This window comes from Canis lupus, chromosome 25 (genome assembly GCF_003254725.2).
Source record: "Canis lupus dingo isolate Sandy chromosome 25, ASM325472v2, whole genome shotgun sequence".
Classification (NCBI taxonomy): Eukaryota; Metazoa; Chordata; class Mammalia; order Carnivora; family Canidae; genus Canis; species Canis lupus.
Genome location: NC_064267.1, coordinates 15,214,662 through 15,240,415, shown reverse-complemented (window position 1 = coordinate 15,240,415; position 25,754 = coordinate 15,214,662). Strand labels below are relative to the sequence as shown.

General features: G+C 42.6%; 1 protein-coding gene across 3 annotated transcripts in view; it reads right to left on the bottom strand.

The window, feature by feature from the left end:
• SACS (sacsin molecular chaperone) overlaps positions 1-25,754 on the bottom strand; it is an 89,852-nt gene that overhangs the window by 42,289 nt on the left and 21,809 nt on the right. For 2 of the 3 annotated variants that reach the window (XM_025462709.3, XM_025462713.3), the window contains exons 3-4: positions 5,069-5,219; positions 857-944 (exon numbers count right to left, since the gene is read on the bottom strand). In XM_025462709.3, the coding sequence (XP_025318494.1) occupies positions 857-944; positions 5,069-5,219 (239 nt within the window). Of the gene's footprint in view, positions 1-856; positions 945-5,068; positions 5,220-5,323; positions 5,524-25,754 lie in introns of those variants that run through there. The other variant, XM_025462712.3, reaches the window with a different exon arrangement.

The window sequence follows — 25,754 nt, the reverse complement described above, 5'->3', positions numbered from 1 at the left end:
GACTTCATACATTTTATACTGCAGCACTCAGGTACAAAAATCTACCTGACTAAACAGATTCAGTAGAAAGCACAGCAGACTCAATTTACTGAATCTCAAGATTTTTAACTGAGCTATAAAATTCCAGTTTTAAAAAAGTTCAAAAATAGACTATATATCACAAAAGATTAGTAATTCAAAAATAAAGAGCATGGGGAGGGCAGGGATTGTTGCCATTTTCCAAAGCAAATGAAGTAAATGGCATATTTTGTGTACTTTGCCACTAAACAATGAGCCAGAGATAGGTGTCTATTATGGCATTGTTAATATTCTCAAATTCAACCAATGTTCTCTGATTGTTCTGAGATCGCCATAGTCACTGTCCCAGTGGCTGTCTAGTTCAAATACATTTAAGCATTTCCTAACAGAGATTCTTAGAACTGACTGATCAGGTTGCCTCCAGATAGCTGGTGATAGGAAAGTATAGAGAGGATGGGGAAAGAAAAGTCAACTTTTCAGATGCACAGAAAAAAACAAAACAAAAAAAAACAAAACAAAAAAAACCAACTCCGTATCATTAAAAAAAAAACAAAAAAAAAACAAAAAAAAACTCTGTGCTTAAAATAATGAAATCATCACTACAAATTCATCTGCATCATTCTGGCACAGCAGACACCAGGACCAAGCCCCAGTAGGATTCTGCACCACAGGATGATACTCCATGCATTCTTATAATTCACTAGTTCTATCCGCCCTTTTTACTCCAGCTCTGATACCCCCTCATCACCTCCCGTGGAATATATTTTCATTCACTTTTAAAACATAATCTTTATGCAACTAAAAATGGCATGTGCTCCTGGTAAAGTCAATGTAATACCTCCCCCTTTCAAGCCTCTTGATTGAAGGTTTACAAAAAGATGATGATTTTTTAAAGTCAGATCTCCAATCTTGATCCAGTCAGATAACTGAAAAAAAGAAAAAAACATGTATGAAAAGTAATATTGGTTCTAAAACAGTACATCCAAAACTATCTCAATTTTTTTTCACTTAAGAAATAATGCTTAACTGTACTTATCAGGAAATAAGTTGCTCTGCAGAAGTGAGTATTTCAAAGGACGGAAATTTAGTCAAACATCTTATTTAACTTAAAGGATTTTTCTTAACCTATAGGATTTTAACTTAAACCTAAAGGATCTTTTCCTTAAATAATTACAAATAAAGATCTGCTTTAAAATAACTTAAAATTTGTATGATGAACCAGGCTCATCAACATCATTCTTTTCCATTTCCAAAGTGTCCCAGGCAGAGCCAAAGCCAGATCAACTGTCTCCCCAGTGGTCACTCACATGCTACTACGGAACGGTCTCTTACAGGTCAACGGTCTGCAAAACATTACTCAAAAGTTCAGCTGCAGAATCGCCTTCATAACTTATACTCCTCAACAGGGTGTGTGTGAATGACATCATTCACCCTATCAAACATTCAGAATCTCCAAGGGTCTGCCACCCACCCCACACTGATATCCATCCCTCCAGGTTGCTAAAGCTCAACCTGTCAAAAGTGGCCTCACTGCATTTCCTTCCAAACCCTTATCTCTCATCTTTTACTCTGTATCTCAGTTAACAGTGGTACCTTCTACCTTTTCACTTTAGAGGGAACAGGTGGGGAGAAGTTCTCTCTCTCTGCAAACCACATGCCCAGTTACCCTCCAGGGTCTAGCATGCCCATCCCCAATTTCTCTCAGACCTGACTTGCTCTTCCTTCATTTCCAATGCTCAGACTCCCAGTATTTCTTGCATTTTTTTATGTCTCCTTTTTTCTGTGTATCATCTTCATTCTAGTCCCCATCTCTAAATTACAAATCTGAGCACTTTGTTATAGTTTCCAGCTTATAAAGCACTTTCATATGCATATTCCCATTGAATCTTAAAGCAAGTCTGAAAAAAACCCTGAAAAGTACAGTAATTACTTTGTGTTGTTAACCACCAAACTTTTAGCAGCAACCCTAATTCTGGAACATATTAATAGAGTGGAATATCAAACAGTAATGAAAAATGGACTAACTACACTACACATAACTTTGGGTGAATATTCATAACATAATATTGAGTGAAAAAAAGCTAATTCTGGGTTTACTACATATGGAATAACAAGCTTCTTATAAAGTTCATAAATAACTAAAAGTAAACAGTATAACATGCAGGTTATATATTTAGGTTATAGACATACACATACACATATGTGGATATATATGCACACAGGTGTATATTATATATACACATATATACACACACTTAGGAAAACTATTAAAAAGACTACAAAAACAGGTAACAGAATAATAAACACTAAGGGCTACAGGAAAAGAAACAGGCACACGGGCTGGGGACAAGAAGCACAGAGGTAAATATAAACTATCAAGTGTTCCCAGTGTCCAGTTGGATGTCATCTTGGTTCATTCTGTTAGTTAACTGATTAATTACTAAAAGATAGCCATGCATAAGCCAAGGATTACTAGTCCAATTTAGTAATAGCTAAGGTACATATGAATGAAGAAAGGCAGGATGGAAGGAAATTTTAATGCAGGAAGTAGCCTGCAGGTCTTAAAGACGACTTGAAAGGGAAGAAGGCACAGAGTAGAATCATGTTAGTAAAAAGAGAACTGGCTATGTGAGTCAATGAATGCTTTTGGTGGACGGTGATCAGCGGCCTATGTATAGGGAAGTGATTCTCCCAAAGAGAAATCAAGCAGCACAGATAACTGACCTCAGCAGTGCTATCAGCTTTCTCCTCCTGAGTCTGCCAAGATTCAGGGATTTTGCTAGGGCCTCTCTCCTTCCCAGAACCTAAATCACTCCAACCAAGCAAAGTAACACAGTCCTATTCATCTCCAGAAGCAATGAAATCTTAAAAGTTACCCATTTAAGTATTTGTACATTTGTTTTAAAACAGAGTGACTATTAAAGGATTTGAACATCTGGATCTCTGTCCATGCCAGCCTTAACCTCCCTCAAAAACCTCAGAGATGCTCATTTTCATTTACTATGAAACAATAAGTCTTTCCAATTTACTAAGCGAACAATACAATATTAATTACAACTGGATCCCCTCCACCCCCACCCTGACACTTCTTCCCTTGTTCAGGGGTCAAGGGCACAAGGAGGTCCTAAGGTTCCAGAGTTGACAGAAAGGACATTTTTGATCAATTAAGAGACAGGAAGTTAAGTAATACTTCAAACCTCCTGCTTTGAGGTTCGACCACATTTGGATCAGGAAAATGCACAGCTATCACTAATAGCTCAGTCTCTTCATGAGACCAGAGGTACAGTGAAGAACTTACAAATTCCACTTCTAGGCCAGGGAAAGCAAAAGAGAGACAAGGAGAAGGAGGAGCATAGGTGACCCAGAAAGACAGAGGGCTGAGTAAGCGCCTTCTGCTTACTCTGTCCAATACCAACCAAAACCAGTGAGTTGACAAGGAGCCGTCAACAGTTTCTGTGTCCTGCCCACCCTGACATATTTAGAATTCCATTATCTCTGGGTCTGACTCAAGGCTTGTGAACAACATTGGCAAGACCCTCTTGTCTTACTCTACATCTACCCCCACTACACTGCACACACGCACACATGTGCACATCCATCTGGTGCCAAACTGCAACCAGCATACCTTTTATAAAGTCTCCCATACATTCTTTCCTTTCGGTTTCCCCTCTATAGTCAAGAGTCTAGAACATCCCTAGCTCAAGACAGCACAAGTGTCCTAACCAGACCTCGACCCACCCACCCCCACTCAGTCTGAAACGCTTGATGCACCACAGCCACATTCACCATCCACTATCAATGCTCTGCACAGACATCTCCAAAAACACTTCTGATGACGACCCAGCCACAAAGAAGCCTGACAGTATGACCACATGTTAAGGGACAGGATGACAGAGTAGACCCAGAGGAGTAACCAAAAAAGGGGGTACAGAACCAGAAGAGTAGACACAGCAAGGCAAAGAGACAGAGGGGGGCCCAGAAAAAGAGGTAAGGATGACAAGTTTTGCTCCTCAATTCTGTCCACAGTCTTCAATCAAGTCACTGTCTGCATGCCACCAAACACCTGGGGAAGCTGGCAAGGAGGGTTGAGCTGTGGAGGAACAGAAGAGCAGTTTATCTAGAAACCTGTGTCTAAGTGCTCAAGAGCCCATGGTGTGGACCCAGGTACATAGAAGGTCAGGATTACACTGAGGGATTAAAAGTCACAGGGATCAAGTACTTCATCAGTTTGTATTGGGTATAAATCCAACACCTGAAACGTCATTCTGCATGGCTCAGTGTTCCATATATACTTAACATGTTTACCTCCTTTAAATACTGGAAATGATCTTTCAGCACATTAGAAGTGAAGAAATTTATTCAGATAAAAGAGTAAGCTACTTTTCAGAAAATGCGGAGTATGTTAATTTTCGGTAAAATGCCCCCATTTAACTCCTCCTTTGAGAAAATTTGTTTTTTCAGTCATCTTAAAAAATATATAGGACAATATGAAATACTCCCATCTTCCGAGGTTTTGATCTCATTCGTTTTCAGCTCAGACGTTTTCATGGGAATGCAGTCCTCAAAATAATAGCTTCTATAATATAGTCTGAAGATCCTTTCAACCCTACATGTCTGTGATTCAAAACTAAGGGGAAACCTCTAAGACATTAAAGTTGAAATTAATCCCAGCGAAACGTACGACACAATCAGGGGGGGAAAAAAAAAAAAAGAGCAATGGCTAAGTCGCTTCAAGACAAGTAAACAACAACAACGAAAACCCTCTCGGCTGTAACGCCCATCAGAAAAAGTATCTTCATTTCAGGAAGTGAAGATTCAGACAAAAGGGCGGGCAGGGGGCGGGCAGGGGGCCACAAACGCTGGAATGGTGAGTTACAACCAACGGTGATGCTCCTGTTGCTTCCCGAGCATCACCCCCAGGGTGAGCACTGCAGGAGCGTCTGCCTCCCGCGGCACCGGACGGAGCCCGTTCAGTCCCCGGGCCGGGAGCCTGCGGAGAGCGAGGGGCCGCGCTGCAAGCCCGAGCACGGACGGCGGCCGGCGGCCCTACCTCCCTGCCGCCCAGCCACAGCCGCTGCTCCGACGCCGGGAAGCCCGTCTCCGCCAGGATGCGCTCCTTGAGGTCGCGCACGGTCCAGGACGCCCGAGCCGCCACGGTCCTGCAGCCCACGCAGCCGGGGAGGACGGTCACCCGCAGCCACCTGCGCGAGAGGCAAAGGAACCTTCAGAGGGGGCCACGTGGGGCCGAGCGCCCCGGCCCGGCCCGCCCCCGCCCCCGCCCCCGCCCCCGCCCCGGCAGCGTTACCGGTCCCCCATCGCCTGCGTCCTCGCCCAGCGCCGCGCCCGCTCACGGCCGCCGCCGCCGCACCCAGAGCCCCGGCGCGGGCCGGCAGCGCGGGATCCTCATGGCGCAGGCGGGCGCCGCCCCGGCCGGGCTCAGCCACAGCCCCGCGAGCCGCGGCACGGGCCGGGCTGGAAACGCGAGAGGAAGCCGCGGCCGCGGGGCGGGGCCAGGGCGAGCAGCGGCGGCGCGCTCCCAGCCAGCGGAGCCCCTGGAGGCGCCGCCCGCGGGCACGCGCCCGCCGGGACCGTTAGCCGCGCGGTCCACCCGCCCCGCCCCGCCCCACCCGCGTCAGCAGGCCCCGCCCCGCCCGCGGGCCACGCCCCCGCCCGCGTCAGCAGACCCCGCCCCGCCCGCGGGCCACGCCCCCCGCCCGCGGGCCACGCCCCGCCCGCGGGCCACGCCCGCGTCTGCAGGCCACGTCCCGCCCGCGGGCCACGCCCTCGCCCGCGTCAGCAGACCCCGCCCCTCCCGCGGGCCACGCCCCCGCCCGCGTCAGCAGACCCCGCCCCTCCCGCGGGCCCCGCCCCCGCCCGCGTCTGCAGGCTGGCGCGCGGGTCTGCAAGCGCGCGGGGCCCAGGAGGACCTGAAACACTTAATTGTATATGCAGAACACACACACACAGAGAAGACGTGTATTTTCCCCGGCGGACCTCAACAGTACCGTGAAAGGCAGAGCTGGACATTCCTAGGGCCTACGTCTCCTTCGCCTCTGATGCCTTTCAATCCCTGGAAACATCTCCAAATAAGATTTATGGTGACTTCTTAGGTAGGCACAGCGGGGAAACGTGGGGATTGCAGAACACAAGTGTCTTTCACGGTCTCCCGTTTGTTTTTAAAGGACAGAAGTAGGATCAGTGAGTGGTTCAGTTTGCCAGAGGAAGGAGAGCCAGTAAGAAAGTAATAGATGAGAACACAAGAACACACAGGAACAGATCCCGTGACATGTTAAGATGCACGTAACTTATTCGGGCAACATTATCTTTTGTCGGTGGTCGCCTCAGTGTTTTCCCATCACGCCTGCAAGCTCTTTGAGATCAGAAACCAGAGCCTTAAAGTTGATGGCATCACCCAAGAGTAGCAAACGTTGCCTTGTAACTTAAAAGTGCACATTGCAGGGATCCCTGGGTGGCGCAGCGGTTTGGCGCCTGCCTTTGGCCCAGGGCGCGATCCTGGAGACCCGGGATCGAATCCCACATTGGGCTCCCGGTGCATGGAGCCTGCTTCTCCCTCTGCCTATGTCTCTGCCTCTCTCTCTCTGTGTGACTATCATAAATAAATAAAAATTTAAAAAAAAGTGCACATTGCAGAATGAAGCTGCAGAAAATGTCTTTTCCTCTGATTTCTCATAGGTATAGATGAGAAGCATTGCAAGAAGGGGGGGGGGGGGAACATCTATTAATAAAATTCAAAGCTATGTCCTGAACAAGTAAACTTGTGTTTCTTGCTTAAATACCTGGAATAGACTTAATTTTAGTGTTAGCCCAAAAAATGATATTAATTGCTGTTTTTTTTCAATTATTACTCCCCCCTCCATAAAAAATATTACTTAGAAGTTGATATCAGTAGTAATAGAGTACCTATACATCTATTCCATCCCTCCTATAACAGTATTTAGAAGGGAAAGTCTGTAGATCATTGCAGCTCTTTCCCCACTTGGCACAATCAATTAGAGAATAGCTAATTCAATATAAGATCAGGCCAGAAAACCCTAATGGACGAATATTTACTTTTTCAATCAGACAAGACTATACATGCAAATGCATTACAATATCAGCAGGTAGAAAGAATGAGCTCTCACTCTTCTGACATGGCACAGCACAACTCCGCCAGGAGAGATCCTCCACACCTAAATCCTTCAATAACCTCCAAGTCCACCTGCTTTCCTTATGCTCTCTCCTAGGGGGCCAGGCAAACATGATGTGGTGCAGAGGTGAAGCCATAAGAGAAAGGAATGATCCTGATGGAGAGGATTTCACAAGTAGTGAGGCAGGGGCACCTAGGTGGCTCAGATCGTGATCCCGGGGTCCTGGGATTCAGTCTTGCATCAGGCTCCCCACGAGCAGCCTGCTTCTCCCTCTGCCTGTGTCTCTGCCTCTCTTTCTCTGTGTCTCTCATGAATAAATAAATAAAATCTTAAAAAATAAAGGATTATTCTGCATGGGAAATGCAAGTAAATCTGGAATTCAAAAGAGATGTCAAGGCTAAAGATAGATTTGGGGGCAGCCCGGTGGCGCAGCGGTTTAGCGCCGCCTGCAGCCCAGGGCATGATCCTGGAGACTCTGGATCGAGTCCCATGTCGGGCTCTCTGCATGGAGCCTGCTTCTCCCTCTCATTCTCTCTCTGTGTCTCTATGAATAAATAAATAAAATATTTTAAAAAAAAGATAGATTTGGAAATCATTTGTTTAGTCATTCAGATACTATTTACTAAACCTCTCCTATTCCCTAGAAGGATACATTTCTAAATGACAACAAAGCAAAGTCCCCATCTCATGCTTGCACTCTAGGGAATCCGGAAGACAACAATAAACAAATAGACAATATATAAATTCATCCTATGATGTCAGCCAAGTAGGGATAAGTACTATTTAAAAGTGGAGAGAGGAAGCTGGGGCAGGATAAGATAAGAGAGGAAAAGCTGAGATGGCCATAGAACTCCTTTCTAAGAACTGACATGTGAAAAGAGGACAGGATGAAACACAGGAAAATAAAGTTATCCAGAATGAGGTCGTTCAAGAAAAAAGGGGGACGGAGCAATCATTGCAGCCCCTGTACCCATCACCTTTGACCTGGATTGGGTATCATTCCCTCCTCCCTGGGTTGCCCCTCCTCAACTTCTCTCCTCCCGACCCATCATCCCACTGCAAAATCAAAGTTGAAATTGATGTCTTTGCTGTTTGCTGATGGCTTCCCAGAGCCTGAACACAGTTCTAATACAGAATAGGTGCTCAATAACTATGAGGAAAGGAAGGAAAGATTAAAGGAAGGAAAAAAGGAAGCATGCAAGGGAAGAATTAAATAAAGGAAGTGGGGGCTGAAAGAAAGGGAGGAAAAAAGACTAAATATCTGGAAAATACAGAAAAGTAGGTAGGAGCTCAAACATTATACATAATTCTAACACCCCAATACAAACAACATTTTTATCCATTGCCATTAATTTAAGGGTTTTTTATGAGATTATAATAATACTACAGGTACATAGTATCTTTTCAACTACAGTACACAGACATTTTTTCAACATTTTTCTCACTGAATAAATTGTATTTCTAATAACTGCCTAATTTTCCACTGAGAAGAAATGTCTTAGGCTACTCAACCCTACTGATACTTGCGGGGGTATTTTAATTTTTCGGAAGTGCACAGACCAATAAATATCTTTGTTCATGAACTTTTACCACTGTTTAAGATGAGAAAGAAATTTGCAAAAGTGATGTATTCTAATCAACGTGTAGCTGAGCCTTAACCTCTTCTGTAGGAGCATGTTATAAAATGCAGAACAGCAAGAAGCCAAAACTTTAGTTTCTTCTTTTAGAATGAATGAGTCCAGACTCTAAAAAACAAGAAGTCATGGGACCACCCTTTGAGCCTATTTCAGTTGTAGAGATGAGCAAAATAAGATCATTTTATTGCACAAGCCAGACTCAGCAGGACAACAGCAGAAAACGATGTCATTTCTTCTCATGAGCCATGTTTTAATTTTCCCTGGTGCTTCTTTCTTTCCCTTGCCCTGGATGACAGAGCCAGCTGAGCCCTAGCCTCCCTATCACTCCTAGATCATAAAAATTCTCCAGTCTCATTCAGTCCTTCAAATGACTCACCTTAGTAATTGAAAACCCTACCCAGGGTAACAACCAAAACACCAGTCCAATCGAATGAAAAAGTCTTAAATAGTAACTGGGCTTCCTTTATTCTAGTTCATTCCCACCACATCGACAGCAGTTTGGAAGCATAGTGCAAGGCTGAGAGTTAATTTCCCCTGAAACAACACTTCATGATTTTATGAAATGGAATGTGCCTAATAGCATGTCTCTGATCAGAGGGAAACAATAAATTAGTCCTTCTGGAGAATGTTTGCCAGTTATATAAAGACAAAAGAATGACAAGTCATTATTCCTTTGTTTAATGAGTCAGCACAAGGCTGTTTAGCCTGAAAATAAGATGAGGATATCATGGGCATGCTTTAGGACAGTAAAATCCTAAAAAATGAGTAAAAATCATAAGCCAAACAGAAAGAGGAAAAAAAAAATCTCTCATGGAGAGCAAATAGCACCTACAAAAAAAATAGAGTAAAAAAAAAAAAAAATAGCAGTAAAGCTGAGGGATTACAAGTAGCTCCATATGATAGGATCAGAGAGTATGATTAAATTAGGATTATATTTTACATATAAAAGTGCAGGAAATATGATCCTAGAGCAGTTTGTGGGAATATGGCCATGAAGTATCCTTTATGCTACATTCAGAGTTATGTAGGTGGCACTTTCAGATTTTAATCAGGTCAGGCGATCATAATTACACTCTATAAAGATTCCTTAGGTGGCAGGAGTGAGGATGACTTGGAAGAAGACAAGACTTAAAACAGGAACAGGGATCCCTGGGTGGCGCAGTGGTTTGGCACCTGCCTTTGGCCCAGGGCGCGATCCTGGAGACCCAGGATTGAATCCCACGTCGGGCTCCCGGTGCATGGAGCCTGCTTCTCCCTCTGCCTATGTCTCTGCCTCTGTGTGTGTGTGTGTGTGTGACTATCATAAATAAATAAAAATTTTTTAAAAAAAAGGAACAAAATTTTTAAAAAATGGTATCTGTGTAAGATTAAGTAAAAACCTTCAAAAAAGGAATTAGGAGTGCCAAGTCTCACATAGGTAAAGTGCCTGTAGGATTTGACAACTAGGAAGCCCATGTTGACTCAATGCTCCAGAACCTGCAAGAATTTCCTGATGATTATAGAATCAAGTTCAAGTTATTATGCATGATTTATAAGGCCCATCACAACCAAGTCCTGGTCAACCTTCTCAGATTCTTCTGAGGCCACCCCATGGTCTGTCTCCATGACCAGCTTATAATAATATGTAACTCCCCCAAAAAAATTAATAATAATAATAATAATATGTAACCCTTACAGAATACTTACACTGTGCCAGGCACTGACTAAAATCCTTATGTGATTTAACCCATCAGATCTTGCCAACAACCCCATGAAGTACATAAAATCTTAATTTTCAGATACGGAAAATGAAACTAAACATTTTACTTGTAGCTCCAGAGCTCTAAGTGGGAGAGCCAGGATCTGTAGTCCAACTCCAGAGCCCATGCACTATTCATATTAAACTATAATATTCAGAGAATACAATCACCTCACATTGCCTAGCTCCCCCCGTGTACCCTGCCCGCATTGTCCTCACCTACTTGCAGTCCCCTTCCCATCACTTTCCATCAAATAAATTCCTAAGTCCTTTTCCAAGAATGACCACCTCTCCCAGCTTTCCCTGACTCTTCTGGGCCAATTCTATCTAATGTGTACATTGTATATTTACCATTGGTATTACACATCTCACATTTTTAACTATTATTAATTTTTATTCATTGCAAAGGGAACACCTTTGCATTTCTCTTTGTATCTCAAGGGCCTAGTACAGAGTAATCTTCAATAAATGTTGCTAAGATGTTTGAGAGTTAAAGTTGCATACAGATAAATAGCAACTTCACTCCTAATATCAGTCAACAAGGTTTGGTTTGGTTTTGGGTTCTGATTACCTGACTAGCAGTAGTTAAACTGATAAAGGTTTGTTTTTCCCACAGGTCAGGAAGTCAGGAGGAATGCCATTCTTTGACAATGTCAAGACTTGCATTTCAGTAATGTTTTAGGACTTTCTCCCCTTGTCAGAAAATGGCTAAGAAACCTCTAATATCTCTGTATTCAGTGTAAGAGGAAGGGGGAAGGGGAGAAAACAGTTCCACCTGCTTTATCAGAAAAACAAGAATTTTCCCAGCAGACTTCTATTTCTGTATCATTGGCCACCCTGAGCCGCAAGGAAGGCAGGGAAAACCAAGCCTCTAAAATAGAAGTTTATAGCAAGAGGATAGGGATTTTTGAGTGACTGTCTGATCAGCCTAGGACACTATCTATGATATTGCTCTCATATACATGGAAAATTTATTTTTAAAGCGTCCACAGAAATATTAGAAAACAATGCAACAGGGGTGGGCCTGGGTGGTTTGGTGGTTTAGCGGTTTAGCGCCACCTTCAGCCCAGGGCCTGATCCTAGAGACCCAGGATGGAGCCCCATGTCGGACTCCCTGCATGGACCCTGCTTCTCCCTCTGCCTGTGTCTCTGCCTCTTTCTCTCTCTCTCTCTCTCTGTGTGTGTGTATGTCTCATTAATAAATAAATAAAATCTTTAAAAAAAAAGAATGAAAAAAATGCAACAAGTTAGGTTTTTTTCTAAAGATTTTCGTTTATTTATTTGAGAGAGAATGAGACAGATCACAGAGGTAGAGAGAGAAGTAGACTCCCCACTGAGTAGGGAGCCCGATGCAGGGCTTGATCCCAGGACCCTGGGATTATGACCCAAATTGATGGCAGACACTTAGCAACTGAGCCACCCAGGCACCCTAATTAGTTTTTTAAAGCCTGATTAGTAACATATCAAGACAATTTTTCCAAAGAATAGTTCGGGGGAAATATTTCACGCAAGTAATCTTTCTTTGCCTTGGGATGGGATTTGGGTAAATCCTATCATTTTTCTGCTCTTTTTTATATAATGACAGTCCTGAGGTCACTTTAAGTTACAAAGTATAGTTTCAATTCTCTAACTGGAATAAAGTCCAGGCAAAACATTCAACAAAAGTCAGCTTCTCCTTGATGTTCCCATCACCACACTACACAAAGTCCTATAGTCAAAGGCTGCCTGCTTTCCAGGAGTGGGTGGGGACAGTCTCTGTTCTCTCCCTGTTCCTCCAAAGAGTTGCAGTTCGACCCCACACAGGCCAAAGCTGTGGAGGCAGGAAAGGCAGGAGGATGGGTGGTTCCTTGGCTGGGTGGCTTTGAGCCCTGTAGGTCTGGCAGGTGAAGTCAGCTCACCACTTCTCCTGCGGAAGTCTCTGGAAAGTCCTGTCCCTGAGGACCTCAGCTATGAGGCAAAAGCATTTCTACACTGAGCAATCACTCATGACCCTTTCTACAACCTTAAAGAATTCCACGTCACCCCCTACTTGTTGTTCTCGCCCCACCTCAAGCAACTCTATTGAAGAAGCCCAACCTGATGCTCTTGCACTTAGTTCAGATGTGTTCTATGGAAAATTCTCTCACGTCCCTTGCCCAGCAAGCTTAGGCAGTGCAGGCCAATGCCAACACAGTCACCTCCCTCCTGCTGCCTCAGAGTGCTTGTGCCCCAGGCCTGAACTGGCCTCCGCCCCAGTTCCAAGTTCTCTGTGTGGTTCACCAGGCTTGGTGTAAAGGAGGTAAACCCCTCTAATCCTGTCCACTTGGCAACATCTCTCTCCAAATAACCTCTACCGAACTTCTCTCTGTACTCAGGCTAAGGGGGGGAGGGGTTTCCCTCACAGTTTATGCTCTGAGGCTCTTTGTAATTACATATATGAAAGAGGGTCTGTCTGCAAACAATTTGGTATACAATATCACTGTTAAAATTAAGGTGGAAGCACTTTATTTTAGCACTTTGTTACCTTAGATACACACTAGCCATCAGAATAATTCAAATTGTGTTTTCATAAAGCCCAAGAGAAGAAAAATATGAATAACATGTGAATCAACAAATATATATATGTGAGATGTATATATATATATAATTATGCATTCATTAATTCAAAGTTCAGATACCACAGTATACCAGAATTAGTAATTAAACAAAACAACACCTAGCTCCTATGAGGCTCATATTTTCATAATGGGGAGGCAGAAAATAAATAGAGACAAATAATATGCAAAGCAGAAATAAGTCCTCTGATGAAATATGGTGGGCAAGGAATGGAGCATGACATGGGCTGGGGTGCTATTTATCTTAATGTCATCTGAGAATGGAACCAAATACGCAAAGTGAGAAAACACCCAGAAGGATGCCCTAGGACGATGCTGGTGATCGAGGAAACATATCCCTTTCCCAAAGGTGAACTGTAAGGATAAGATTTCTTCTCCATAAAAAACAAAATTTGCTAGTCTAGTTCATTCTCCTTAACTCACCTCACCTTATTACTATAATTCTGCTTAAAGTATTTAAAATTTAAAGAGTACTCATCAGAATCCTATGTATTCTATCCACTACAAATTTCTAAATAGAATATCTCAACCACATTAATAAAAGAGAAGATAAGAACCATATGATCAAGAACAGACACAGAGATCAATGGAAAAGAATAGAAAACCTAGAAAGCAGACCCACAGCTGTATGGTCAACTAATCCTCAACAAAACAGCAAAGAATATCCAATGGAAATAAGATAGTCTCTTCAACAAATGGTGTTGAGATAACTGAACAGCCACATGCAGAAAAATGAAACTGGACCACTTTTTTATACCATACCTAAATTCAAAACGGATCTAAAAGTGAGACAGGAAACCATCAGAATCCTAGAGGAGAACACAGGCAGCAACCTCTCTGACCTGAGCCATAGCAACTTTTTACTAGACCCATTGCCAGAGGAAAGGGAAACAAAAGCAACAATGAACCATTGGGACTTCATCAAGGTAAAAATCTTCTACACAGTGAAGAAAGCTATCAACAAAACTAAACAGCCTACAGAGTGGGAGAAAATATTTGCAAATGATGTATTTGATAAAGGGTTAGCATCCAAAATCTATAAAGAACTTATCAAACTCAATACCCGCCAAAAAAAAATAAATAAAATAATCCAGTTAAGAAATGGGGAGAAGACATAATTAGACATTTTTCCCAGTTAAACATCCAGATGGCTAACAGACACATGGAAACAAGCTCAACATCACTCATCATCAGGGAAATACAAATCAAAACCATGATGAGATACCACCTCACACCTGTCAAAGTTGGTGAGGATGTGGAGAAAGGGGATCCCTCTGCACATTCTGCAGGTGGGAATGCAGACTAGTGCAGCCACTCTGGAGAACAGTATGGAGGTTCCTCAAAATGTTAACAATAGAAGTTCCCTGTGATCCAGCAACTGCACTACTAGGTATTTATCCAAAGGATCCAAAAATATAGATTCAAAGAAGCTCCAATGTTTATAGCAGCATTATCAAACATTGCCAAACTATGGAAAAAACCCAAATGTCCATTGACTGATGAAAGGATCAAGAAGATGTGGTGTGTACACATGCAATGCAATATCACTTAGCCATCAAAAAGAATGAAATCTTGCCATTTGCAATGACATGGTTAGAGCTAGACTATATTATGCCAAATGAAATGAGTCAGGTGGAGAAAGACAAATACCATATGATTTCACTCATATGCGGAATCTGAGAAAAAAACAGGTGAACATATGGGAAGGGGGAAAAAAGGAGAGGGAAGCAAACCATAAGACACTCTTAACAAGAGAGAATAAACAAGGTTGATGGAAGGGAGGTGGGGGGGATGGGCTAGACAGTGATGGGCATTAAAGAGGGCACTTGTTACGATGAGCACTGGGTGTTATCTGTAAGTGATGAATCACTAGATTCTTCTCCCAAAAACAATATTACACTATATGTTAACTAATTAGAATTTAAGTAAAAATTTGAAGAAAATGAAGTCAATTAAACTACCTATTTAATTGAGGTATTCTTCCAACCGATGAATATCTTGTTTAATATTGGTTTAAAATTCATTCAATAAGGGACGCTTTGGTGGCTCAGCGTTTGGGCGCCTGCCTTCAGCTCAGGTTGTGATCCCAGGATCCAGGATCAAGTCCCACGTCGGGCTCCCTGCATGGAGCCTGCTTCTCCCTCTCCCTATGTCTCTGCCTCTCTCTCTGTGTGTGCCTCCCATGAATAAATAAATTTTTTTTAAAAATTCATTCAATGAGTACTATTGCCTTAAGGGGAAACCCTCCATTTTTGTTTATATCTCTACAAGCCGCTGGTGTGTGCACCAGGTTAGTGTGTACTATCATGAGCATGTATGTTTGGGCATGTAGAAGGCAACTGTCTTTTAACACACTATGAGTCTTTATGCATCTGAATTATAATAAACTATTATTACTAATGGGAGCGGGATTTTCAACTGTCTGTGCCTGGAGACATTCTGCACAAATTAAATGAGGACACTTCCCCATTCCCGCTCATCTGCACATCCTAAAAGGCCCTGTGCAATTATGGCAGGATATGCACAGCAATGGGGTGAGAGAGGTGGCAGGGAGCACCCAGACCCACAACATCCAGGCAGAACCGGATGCTAGATGGTATCATTAGTAACACTTTTATCTCAGCTAGGAGAAAAAGCCACACGTCTCCATGCTTATCTCTAGAGCCTTCTTCCCTTTGGCCTTGTTCTCTTCCTTACTCCTGAGTTACTGACCTTGCCATGTTTGATAAGCCCCCTGCATCACTTCCATCGGAGTCTCTCAGACCTTGAAAGAACATGGTAAGTATTTCTCCTCCGTCAGGCTTGTTGGTGTCCCACTGGCTTTCTCTTTATGCTTACGGCATCCCCACACTTCCTTCTCTACCTCCCTGTGCCCTCCCACGACCCGACTTCTCGGGCCAGTACCATTCCCATCTCTTCTTCCCTCTCGTAGGCTCTTCTAGAAACAACTGCTCACATACAATTCTGTTTTGACGATTTTGAGAGCAGTATCTGATTGCATGTGAAATGAAGTGGTGACCCACTGTAATAGAAACATGAAAGAGGAGTGCAGGTGACTGTCAGGGTCTTGGGGAAGGCAAGGGTGGCTACAGAAAACAGGGGCAAAATCAAGAAAAAATGATGAGCCAAAGATGCAAATTCCTGTACCAATGGCTTCCCATGTCACTCAGAGGAAAAGTCAGGGTCCTTAGCATATAAGGCGTCAGTGGTCAAATGCCCTGTGTCCCAGGGCTTATATCCTCCTCAATCATTGGCTCCCTGGTCCCTGCCTCACCTCCCTCTAGCTCATTCTACCACAGCTACGCTTGGCACCCTTCAGTCCTGAACATCAAAACACATTCCCCTGGCTCAGGGTCTTTGCACTTGCTGTTCCCCGTTTGGCATGATCTTAATCCAGATGGCATTTTTCACTCTCTCACCTCCATTATGTCTGCATACATGTCAAACGTCATCTTTCTCAGGAGGCCTTCCCAACCACCCTGTAAAACAGCAACATTCCCAATGTGCCCCCCCCCTTTAAATTACCTAATCCCTCTCTAATAGAACCTATGACCATCTGATACATACTTGGTTACTTATTTGTACAACATCTAGCTCTACTCCATGAGAGCAAAGCCACTGTCTGTTGAGTTCACTGCTCTCTTCCCAGCATGGGATGGGGTCTGGCATGCCACAGGTACTCAAGAAATACTGTTGAATGCATGAATGGATGCATGCTCACTCTGCTGGCATCCTGGACTCCATGCTGATACCTGAGGTCCATATCCCTCCCAGCTTGTTCCAATCTTGGTTTCCAGCCTCTAACCCCAGGGCTCCAGCACTGCCAGGCTCACTGCAGCCACAGCTCTGACTATGCCCTCTAGATGTTGGTTGTCCCCTGGCTTCAGCCCCCTGGCAGGTGGCTCTCCGCTTTGCTCCATGGAGCCTGTGACCTCGTGTCCTATATTCAGTCTGCAGGTGCCAACTGACCCCACCAGCAGGTCACTTAACAGAACAGATCCTGCCACTTTGGCCTCCTTCCCAGGACAAGCAACCACCAGGAGATGGGGAGAACAAGGTCACAGTCACATTGTACTTCCTTAATGAAGATTCTTAAATCTTGGTGAGAACCCACAGCTCAAATATTCAAAAAAAACCTGTGTCTGGTGTTTAAGATTAAGAACCTACACTCTGGCGGTGCCTGGGTGGCTCAGTCAGTTAAGCATCTACCTTTGGCTCAGGTCATGATCCAGGGGTCCTGGGACTGAGCCCCATGATGGGCTCCCTGCTTAGTGGGGGGTCTGCTTCTCCCTCCCCCTCTGCCCCTCCCCCATTCCTGCATGTACACACTCTCTCAAATAAATAAAATCTTTAAAAAAAAAAAAGAACCTACATTCCGATGAGTCTTATTGAGAGATGTTCCTAAGAATACACCTCTGCACAAGAGACTTCAGTTTTGTTGTACCAGACATCACTAGAATTGCATCATGACTGCTGTGCCCTCCCCAAATCCTCCCTCAGAGGAGGCCTCAAGAGTCCCTTCCCACCTCCAGACACGTCATTCTCTTGCCCCTGTGCCATGTCCTGCCTAAGGTCATAAGTCCCAAAGCTCTTGAGCATGTTGACACCCCCCTACAGTGGGTGTATCACTAAATCATGCTCTTTGCTCCCTGGTACTACAACATTTACCATAACTGCCTCAGTGTGACCCCTCCACCCCTGGTTTGCATCCCCCTACAAAACCCATCTCAGTACCACATCTCTCCATCTTGTGACTACCCAAGCCTTGGAAATAGTATCCTAAGTTAAATGAGTCAAGCACTCAAGACCACACATTATGGGCTTCCATTTGTATGAAATGTCCAGAGTAGGTAAATCCAAGGAGACAGAAAGTAGACTGCTGCTTGCTGAGGCTAGGGAGAAGGGACAGTGAGGAGTAACTGCTAATGGGCTTCTTTGGGGGATGATGAAAATATTCTGGAATAGTGACATATCCTGGTGAACATCCTTAAAAGCCATTGAACTGGATCCGTTAAAATGGTGAACAGCATGGTGTGCGAATTACATCTTAAAAAGAAAAATGATAATAACATTGCAGTTGATGTGAATATGTCACCATACCACCATGTGTTGATTCCCTCTGGGCACAAAAATTTTTAATGTGGCTACCTTGACTTTTCTGGTGAGTCCAGTGGTCTATTTCACTATCTTCTTAAGGTGTTCTCAGCCGTTTTCCAGAATGGTCACAACTAATGGCTTTGTCCCAAATACATACACAAATAAGACAAATGCAAACTCCTTATCAGAACATCCAAGTCCTACTTTTCATGGTGATCTCTCCCTGACCTCCATTTACTTTCCCCACCTCCCACCACCCCTTGCATGCCATGCTCCACTCTTCTCAAATTAACCCCCGGATCCCAATCATGTTGCCTTTGCGTGTGATCTCCTTCCTCCCTCAGTGTCCACTCTGCCTTCAGATTCAACCTTCTTCAGGAAGCCTGATGCTTCCCAAGACACCATGGCTGTGAGCCTGGTTTCTACCTCCTTGATCACTGGTCCCATCTTCCTCTCCTTCCCAAGCTTGCTGACAGTGGGGCACCCCACTGGGGACCTGAGCTCCACCTTCAAAGTCTTATGCAGAGTAACCTCTTTAAAGGAAAATGAGGGGATCTCTGGGTGGCTCATCAGTTTAGCGCCTGCCTTTGGCCCAAGGCGCGATCCTGGAGTCTGGGGATCGAGTCCCCCCGTTGGGCTCCTGGCATGGAGCCTGCTTCTCCCTCCTCCTGTGTCTCTGCCTCTCTCTCTCCCTCTCTCTATGTCTATCATAAATAAATAAATAAATAAATAAATAAATAAATAAATAAAGTCTTAAAGGTTTATTAAAAAAAAAAAAAAAAACAAGGAAAACGAGGTCTTCAACCAGAAATGCAGGTGGCTCATGGCAAAATTTATCCAACAGGCCACATTTAATAACCAGTAAGTCAGACAAATCACAAAACTTCCCTTCTCTTTGTGCTAATATAGACACAATTGCTTAACTTTTTATTTTTAGTTACACTGAACGTGCTTTGGGAAATGATGTCATGTTTCTGAATTAACATTCCTGCCTTTTCTGCTTCCAACAAGAGTACTATGAATTCCCTAAACTGCTGTAAAAATTATGAAAAAATAGGCTTGCACGGACTTTACATGACACTTGTGAATTTACTGTTAATTTTAATAAGCACTGATTTGGTTGGTTGCCAAAAATCCTAGATTATTCAAAAACAGCTTTGCCAAAGCAAAATTAACCAGTGGGAGCTTTAAATGTAGCCATGCTTACATATATCAATTGACTAATCCAACGGGACTTCGCATTAGAAAGGAAAAAAATGACTCAGCCCTCTGGATATTATAAAGGTGAGACATCATGAGCTGTATTAGCCATTTCAAGGAAGGCTAAACCACATGTGAATTCCTCTGAATTCTGAATTGCTCTTCCATTTATGGTGACCTTCGATTAAACCTCCTCTCTTGGAATATTTTATAGAAACATGGAGATAACGAGCTGGCTGGAACAGTGTGTACATCAAAATAAATCTGCTGCTTGCTAACAAATAGAAAGTTTGAGTAGAGTCTCAGGTGTATATACAATAGTAGGAAACTCAGATATAAACCTATCTCATCATAACACTGAATAAGTAGAAATAACACTGAACATAAAAAAGGAAATAGTAGGAACATACCAATACCATAGTATATTTCTACCTATTTTCTGCTTCTCCTGGCTACTGTTATTCTTCCCATCAATTCATCTTCCTTCTATCTGTCCTTTATTTTCCTTTATTTTCACCTTCTGCCCTTCTCCATCCTCTGCCCCTCATGTGATAGTGAATTGAGGGTGTGGACCCCCCCCCAATTCTCACACCTGCCAGCTGGGGGGATTGTCACTATTCCGGAGCTCACATTTTCACCTGTATAACTGGACGGACTGTCAGGTTATTGTCAGGTGAAATGGGGCAGTCACTGACCAAAGAGATGATCATTTTTCATATAAAAAATGTGTAGCACCACTGTGTGCTGGGCACTGGTACAGTGATAAAGGAACACAGTTCCTGCCCTGGGGGAGCATCACCTTGTGGAACAGCAACCAGGCAGGAATTGCAAGATGTCATCCTCCATGTTCTTTTTTTTTCTTACCCCCTCCCAGTCTCTTCCTTCACCCTTCTCTCTTATATGGGCATCTGAACAGTCAAAAATCAATGCCAGGAAAAAAACAAACAAACAAGAATCAGGTGTCTTGGGTACTCTTGAACCCTCTTATTTCAGTCACCTCACCCTGATGTCCCCTACCCTTTTCTCCACCGCTTCCCCAGCTCTGAGAGGTTGGTAAACATTAACTGTGCATGTTCTTTGTGCAGTCACTCTACCAAATCAAAGATGCTAGTGATAGTAACAATCCTACTGCCTGTAAGAAACCTGGAGAATGGAACAACTTGCAAACATAATCAACATAATTTTCGTATAAAAGGAAAAGTGCTAAAATAAAGAAAACCTACCTAAGCCATTAGTCGCTATGAATGCCAAGGCATGTCTTCCATTAACAGTTTTCCTGGACCCACACCATGGCTTCACGAGCCAATCAGGCAAGAGACTGCATTCCTAGCTGATTTTATATGTGGAATGAAAGCTGCTTTTTCTTTTCTTCCCCCATTACCTTTACCCCCAAGCATATTGCATTGCTCAGCTTTCAGGCAGATCTATCTAAGGCCTTGGTGGTGGTTCTCCTGCCCAACTAGGGCACACATTAGCTCCTCTTCACCCTTCCTGTGTGTGAACAGAGTCTCCCTCCAAAGTGGCCCTGGCATTCCCTTCTCTTTCGTCTTCGTGTGTTTGTGTGTGTTTAGAGAGAGAATTTGTCTTTTTATCTCTTTGGACCTTTCTTAGGAAGGACAGTGCAGACCAGGTTAACTATTCTCAGTGGCTATGGTATGGTCCTTTGATCGTTGCATGCTTCTTCACACAGGAAGGCAATGAAAGGGTATTCTCCACAGCCAATACCATTCTCCCAAGTATATTTGTATTTTAACAGGAGATTTTCATTTCTGCTTCTGTATGGGGCTTGGGTTCATATTTTGGGAAGTTTAGTCCTCTGACTCCCTCTGAAATCATATCACAAAGACAATCACTTCTTTTAAGCAGCAATGGAGATGGCAAGACACTCAAAACAATGCCTAATAATAATTACTGCCATTAATAATTTATGAGGCACCAAATGCTTTGTATTTAATCTTCATGAAAACCCTATGAGGCATTTTTATTCCTATGGATGATGTAAGATTCAGAAAGGCCAAAACTGCCCAGGTTTACACACAGGGTCAAGATCTAACCCCACTCTCAGCAAACTCAAAACCTGAGTCTTTAATCACTGCCCACATCCCCATATGGGGTTGTTGTTGATGGAACTAGAGATGTTTATCCTGGAGGAAAAAAAAATGACTCCTCTTATACTATACAAATACGGGAATGGTTTTCATGTATAAATACTTCTGTGGCTCCAGAGAGAGACAAATTTGGGGCTCACTCCAACAAAATATGTCACAACAACTAGAACAATTCTCATTTTTATACACTGACCACCAACTACATGTCGAATCCTTTACAACCACTATAACAATTAGTTCTCCAATGAACCTATGAAGACATTCTCACTCACACTTAAAAGTCAGGACCCGGGACCCAGAAAACATACATAATCTATCTGAGGTTTCCTCAGAAATGGCAAGTGTCAACATTGGAACTTAGATCTCTGCTCAATTCCCCTTATTCTGTGCTGCTCTCCAGAATTGAGTAGGGGGGAAACATTTTGCTTAAGATTCTAAAACCCATGCATGGTCAGCATGCCTCAGGGATGAGAGTGAACAGTGTCCTAGGTTTTCTCTCTCTTTTTCTTTTTTAAAGACTTATTTATTTACTATTTTAGACAGAGAGAAAAAGAAAAAGTGAGAGAGCAGGTGGGAAGGGGCAGAGGGAGAGTTAAGAATTTCAAGAAGACTCCTCAATGAGTGCAGAGCCCAACTCAGGGCTCAATCCCACAACCCTGAGATCATGACCTGAGTCAAAATCAAAAGTCAGAGGCTTGGGATCCCTGGGTGGCGCAGCGGTTTGGCGCCTGCCTTTGGCCCAGGGCGCGATCCTGGAGACCCGGGATCGAATCCCACATCGGGCTCCCGGTGCATGGAGCCTGCTTCTCCTTCTGCCTGTGTCTCTGCCTCTCTCTCTCTCTGTGTGTGTGACTATCATAAATAAATAAAAATTAAAAAAAAAATTAAAAAAAAAAAAAGTCAGAGGCTTAACCAATTGAGCCATCCAGGCACCTGCTAGGTAGGTTCTCTTCTAAGGGCTAGATCACAGTCTTGTATTTCAAACATAGCAATTTTATAGGCTGGCCGGATGTAGGCGCATGCAAGCTCTCTCACACACACTGCAGAACACTTCTAAATGTATGTGATAAATATACAAGCATGAATTATGGAATAGAGATATAAGTATGCAGTCAAAAGGGGGGAGATTTTACAATCAACCACTTCTATTCAGTTAGAATAGAAATGGAAATCTTACTTATTTGGTCATACTTTGTTTTGAATATTTCTTGCTTAGATTCACTAATGATTTTGAAAAATAAAAAACATCTTCTTATGTATCCCATTTCTAAATATCTGGACTTGAAGTGAACAGTTCAAAGAGTGAACATTATTTTATCTCTGTGCGGAGCCAATGCCATAATAACTTGAAAATATGAATCATGTAAACCACATCCACAAAATTACAAAATTATGTGTGGATTTGTGAAAAATAACACTGTATTTTTTTATTCACTTTAGTAAAAGAGGAGCATACCACAGTCTTCTTCACACAGAAGGGCTTCTAAATGGCTGCATACACATGCTATCTTGGGGAACAATTATAGTAGTTGGCAGGCAACCTCTACTGGAGGGGACACAAAGAAAATGCAGTTAGAAATAGGTCAGGGGAGTTGCTTAAGGAAAATTGAGAATGGATCCATTAAAAAACAAAATAACTAGAATTTAAAGGAGTACTACAATTAAATAGAAGCTTAATCTGCTAAAATCCTACATTTTGTTCATTTCTCAAACCATTTCAAATTTTCTCTTCATAGGATTTCATTGGATAAATTAAAGAGTTATAAATTGAAAAAGAAGATTTCTATTTGCTCTCTGCTTATGAAAATTAATATTTCTTAAGTACCAAGGACAAAATTTTTAAATAAGGAAAGCATAACTAATATTCAAATGTATACTTTTTTCAGAATTCACCCAAATCTAAATCTAAATTCACCTAAAACAAATCATATGATTGCTTACTATTTCTATCCTCTTTATAAATAACTGACTTATAAATAGTATAATAGCTAAGCAACTGACATTTAAAACTTATCAATTAGAGAAGTACTTAGGGCAATTGAATATAGTTCAGAAAACATACTTTTAATTTCATTGGTAATTAAAATTTTATGTGTGTTTGTCATTTAAGCCTTTGGTCACTTTCCTGTTTTCTACATATTTTCCATTTTTGATTAAATAATCTGCAGATATTGTGAATATAATATAAATATTCCCAAAAGTAAATACTGGTTTTTCTCTGCAAACCCTCTACCTATACCTCCAATCAGCCACCGTGGTCCACCATGCTGACTATCTCTTGAATCCATTCCTTCTGCATGCTCATAGTGGTTCAGGCTTTACTCTCTCTTGCTTAGACCATGAGATCAGGGCCCTAACTATTCAGCACCAAATCCTTTCTGCTTCAGTCAATCCTTCATATTGCCACTGAGTTATTTTCAAATGCAGGGGGACTAAGCCTCTGCCCATCATAACAATATTCAGTACTTTAAGTTACCCATGTGATAAAGTTCAAATGCTTTAAAGACAGGCTCACTTTCCCAACCTTGTCTCCTCCCCTCCTTCCTGAATATTCCCCCAAAGTACTGCAGGTAGGCCCATGTTTTTGCACTTTTTTTTTTTTTTGCACATTTTTCGCACATTTTGTTGCCTCCTGAAGCATCTACCTCCTCCCTACATGTTAAACCCATTACCCATCCTTGGTGGCCCAGCTCAAATGCCACTTCAGTTGAGAAACCTTCCTTCTCTACCCAATATGGTTTCAGGAGAAATGGGAATGGGTCCATGACAAATAAGCCTTGTGTGACCTTTCTTATTCTCTCATAATGCTTTGCATGTCCATCTATCCCAGGTCTTCCCACACTACATAAACCAGGTATTTACATGGCTGTGTATCCCTCTAGAGACTGGGAACCTATTAAGAATAGGAAACAGGTCTCAATATCCCTCTTCCACACCCCCAGGGCCTGGCACACAACCTCATCAGTGCTTATGGAGTGAACAAGGACTGAGATGGGTAAGCAGGATACTTATAAGATCTCTTTCTCTGAAGAGTTGGTGAAAAGCTAGAACCTCAGACTTGCATCACATATCCAGGAAGCACTGATCTTATATTTAAGTTCTGAAGTGCATGAATGGGAAGTTGGAAACACTCCTTCACATTTCAGGGGATAAATCTATAAAACACCTCAGAGATGAGAAGAACCTGATAAATGAACTACTGAGATCCTACTAATCAATCAGCACCCAGCTGGAAGAGTAGAAGGCTGCCTCCAGCTAGGCCAATGAGAAGAAACCTCTATCTCCTTGAACAACTTCAACATTTAACTTTCACTTATGAATGATCGAAGAAGGCATGAATTTTCTTTATTCATGACTACTGAAACCTCTCTTGCTTACAATCTCTCATATGTCATTCTATGTCCCACAACATTCAGTGCTGAAAATGGGAATGCTGTGATCTTAATCATTTCATTCCTTAATAAGCACTTTGCATCCTCCGTACAAAGTAAGAATTAGAAGAAAAGTGGGTCCTTATCATTTTTTTCTTTTCTTTAATAATTGCCTTAGTGGACAGATATTAGTAAACTGTCATTAGATAGAACTGTGAGCTGGTCTAATCTTTCATCACAAACTCCAAAATTTTTCACAGCTTGAGAAGAGGTGAACTTCACAACACCTAATTTTTGGAAAAGCAATGGTTAAAAAAAAAGCAACAGAGCCAAAGGGAAATTGGGATTCAGCCTGTAAAAGATCAGAGGATGAAGAAGTGATTGGAATTTGTGCAGAACCTAAAGAATTTTTATGGTCAATGTTGTTAGCGTTTGCTGATCACTTACTGTTCTAAGGCCTTCCTTCGGGAGCTAAAAGACTCCTACACATCAGCTGGTTCCTCTGCTCACCTTGTACATTTTTTTAAGTTATCTCTATATCCTATGTGGGGGTCAAACTCATGACCCCAAGATTGAGGGTCACATGTTCTCCCAATTAAGCCAGCCAGGAGTCTCTATACACTTCTTTTTTGTCTTAATATATGGGCAATACCCAACTTTTCACTTATCTGTGAAAGTACCATTCATTTGTGTAGGATGCTGGTTTGAGATGTGCTGATACAGCTGCTGGGGAGACTTTTTGAAGCAGAGGACCCCTGATAGGCAGCTTAAGTATGCTCTTCCTCACTATGTACTTGCAACTTAATTTGTTCCTTAAACTTAAAATTCCTTCAGCTTAAAGAT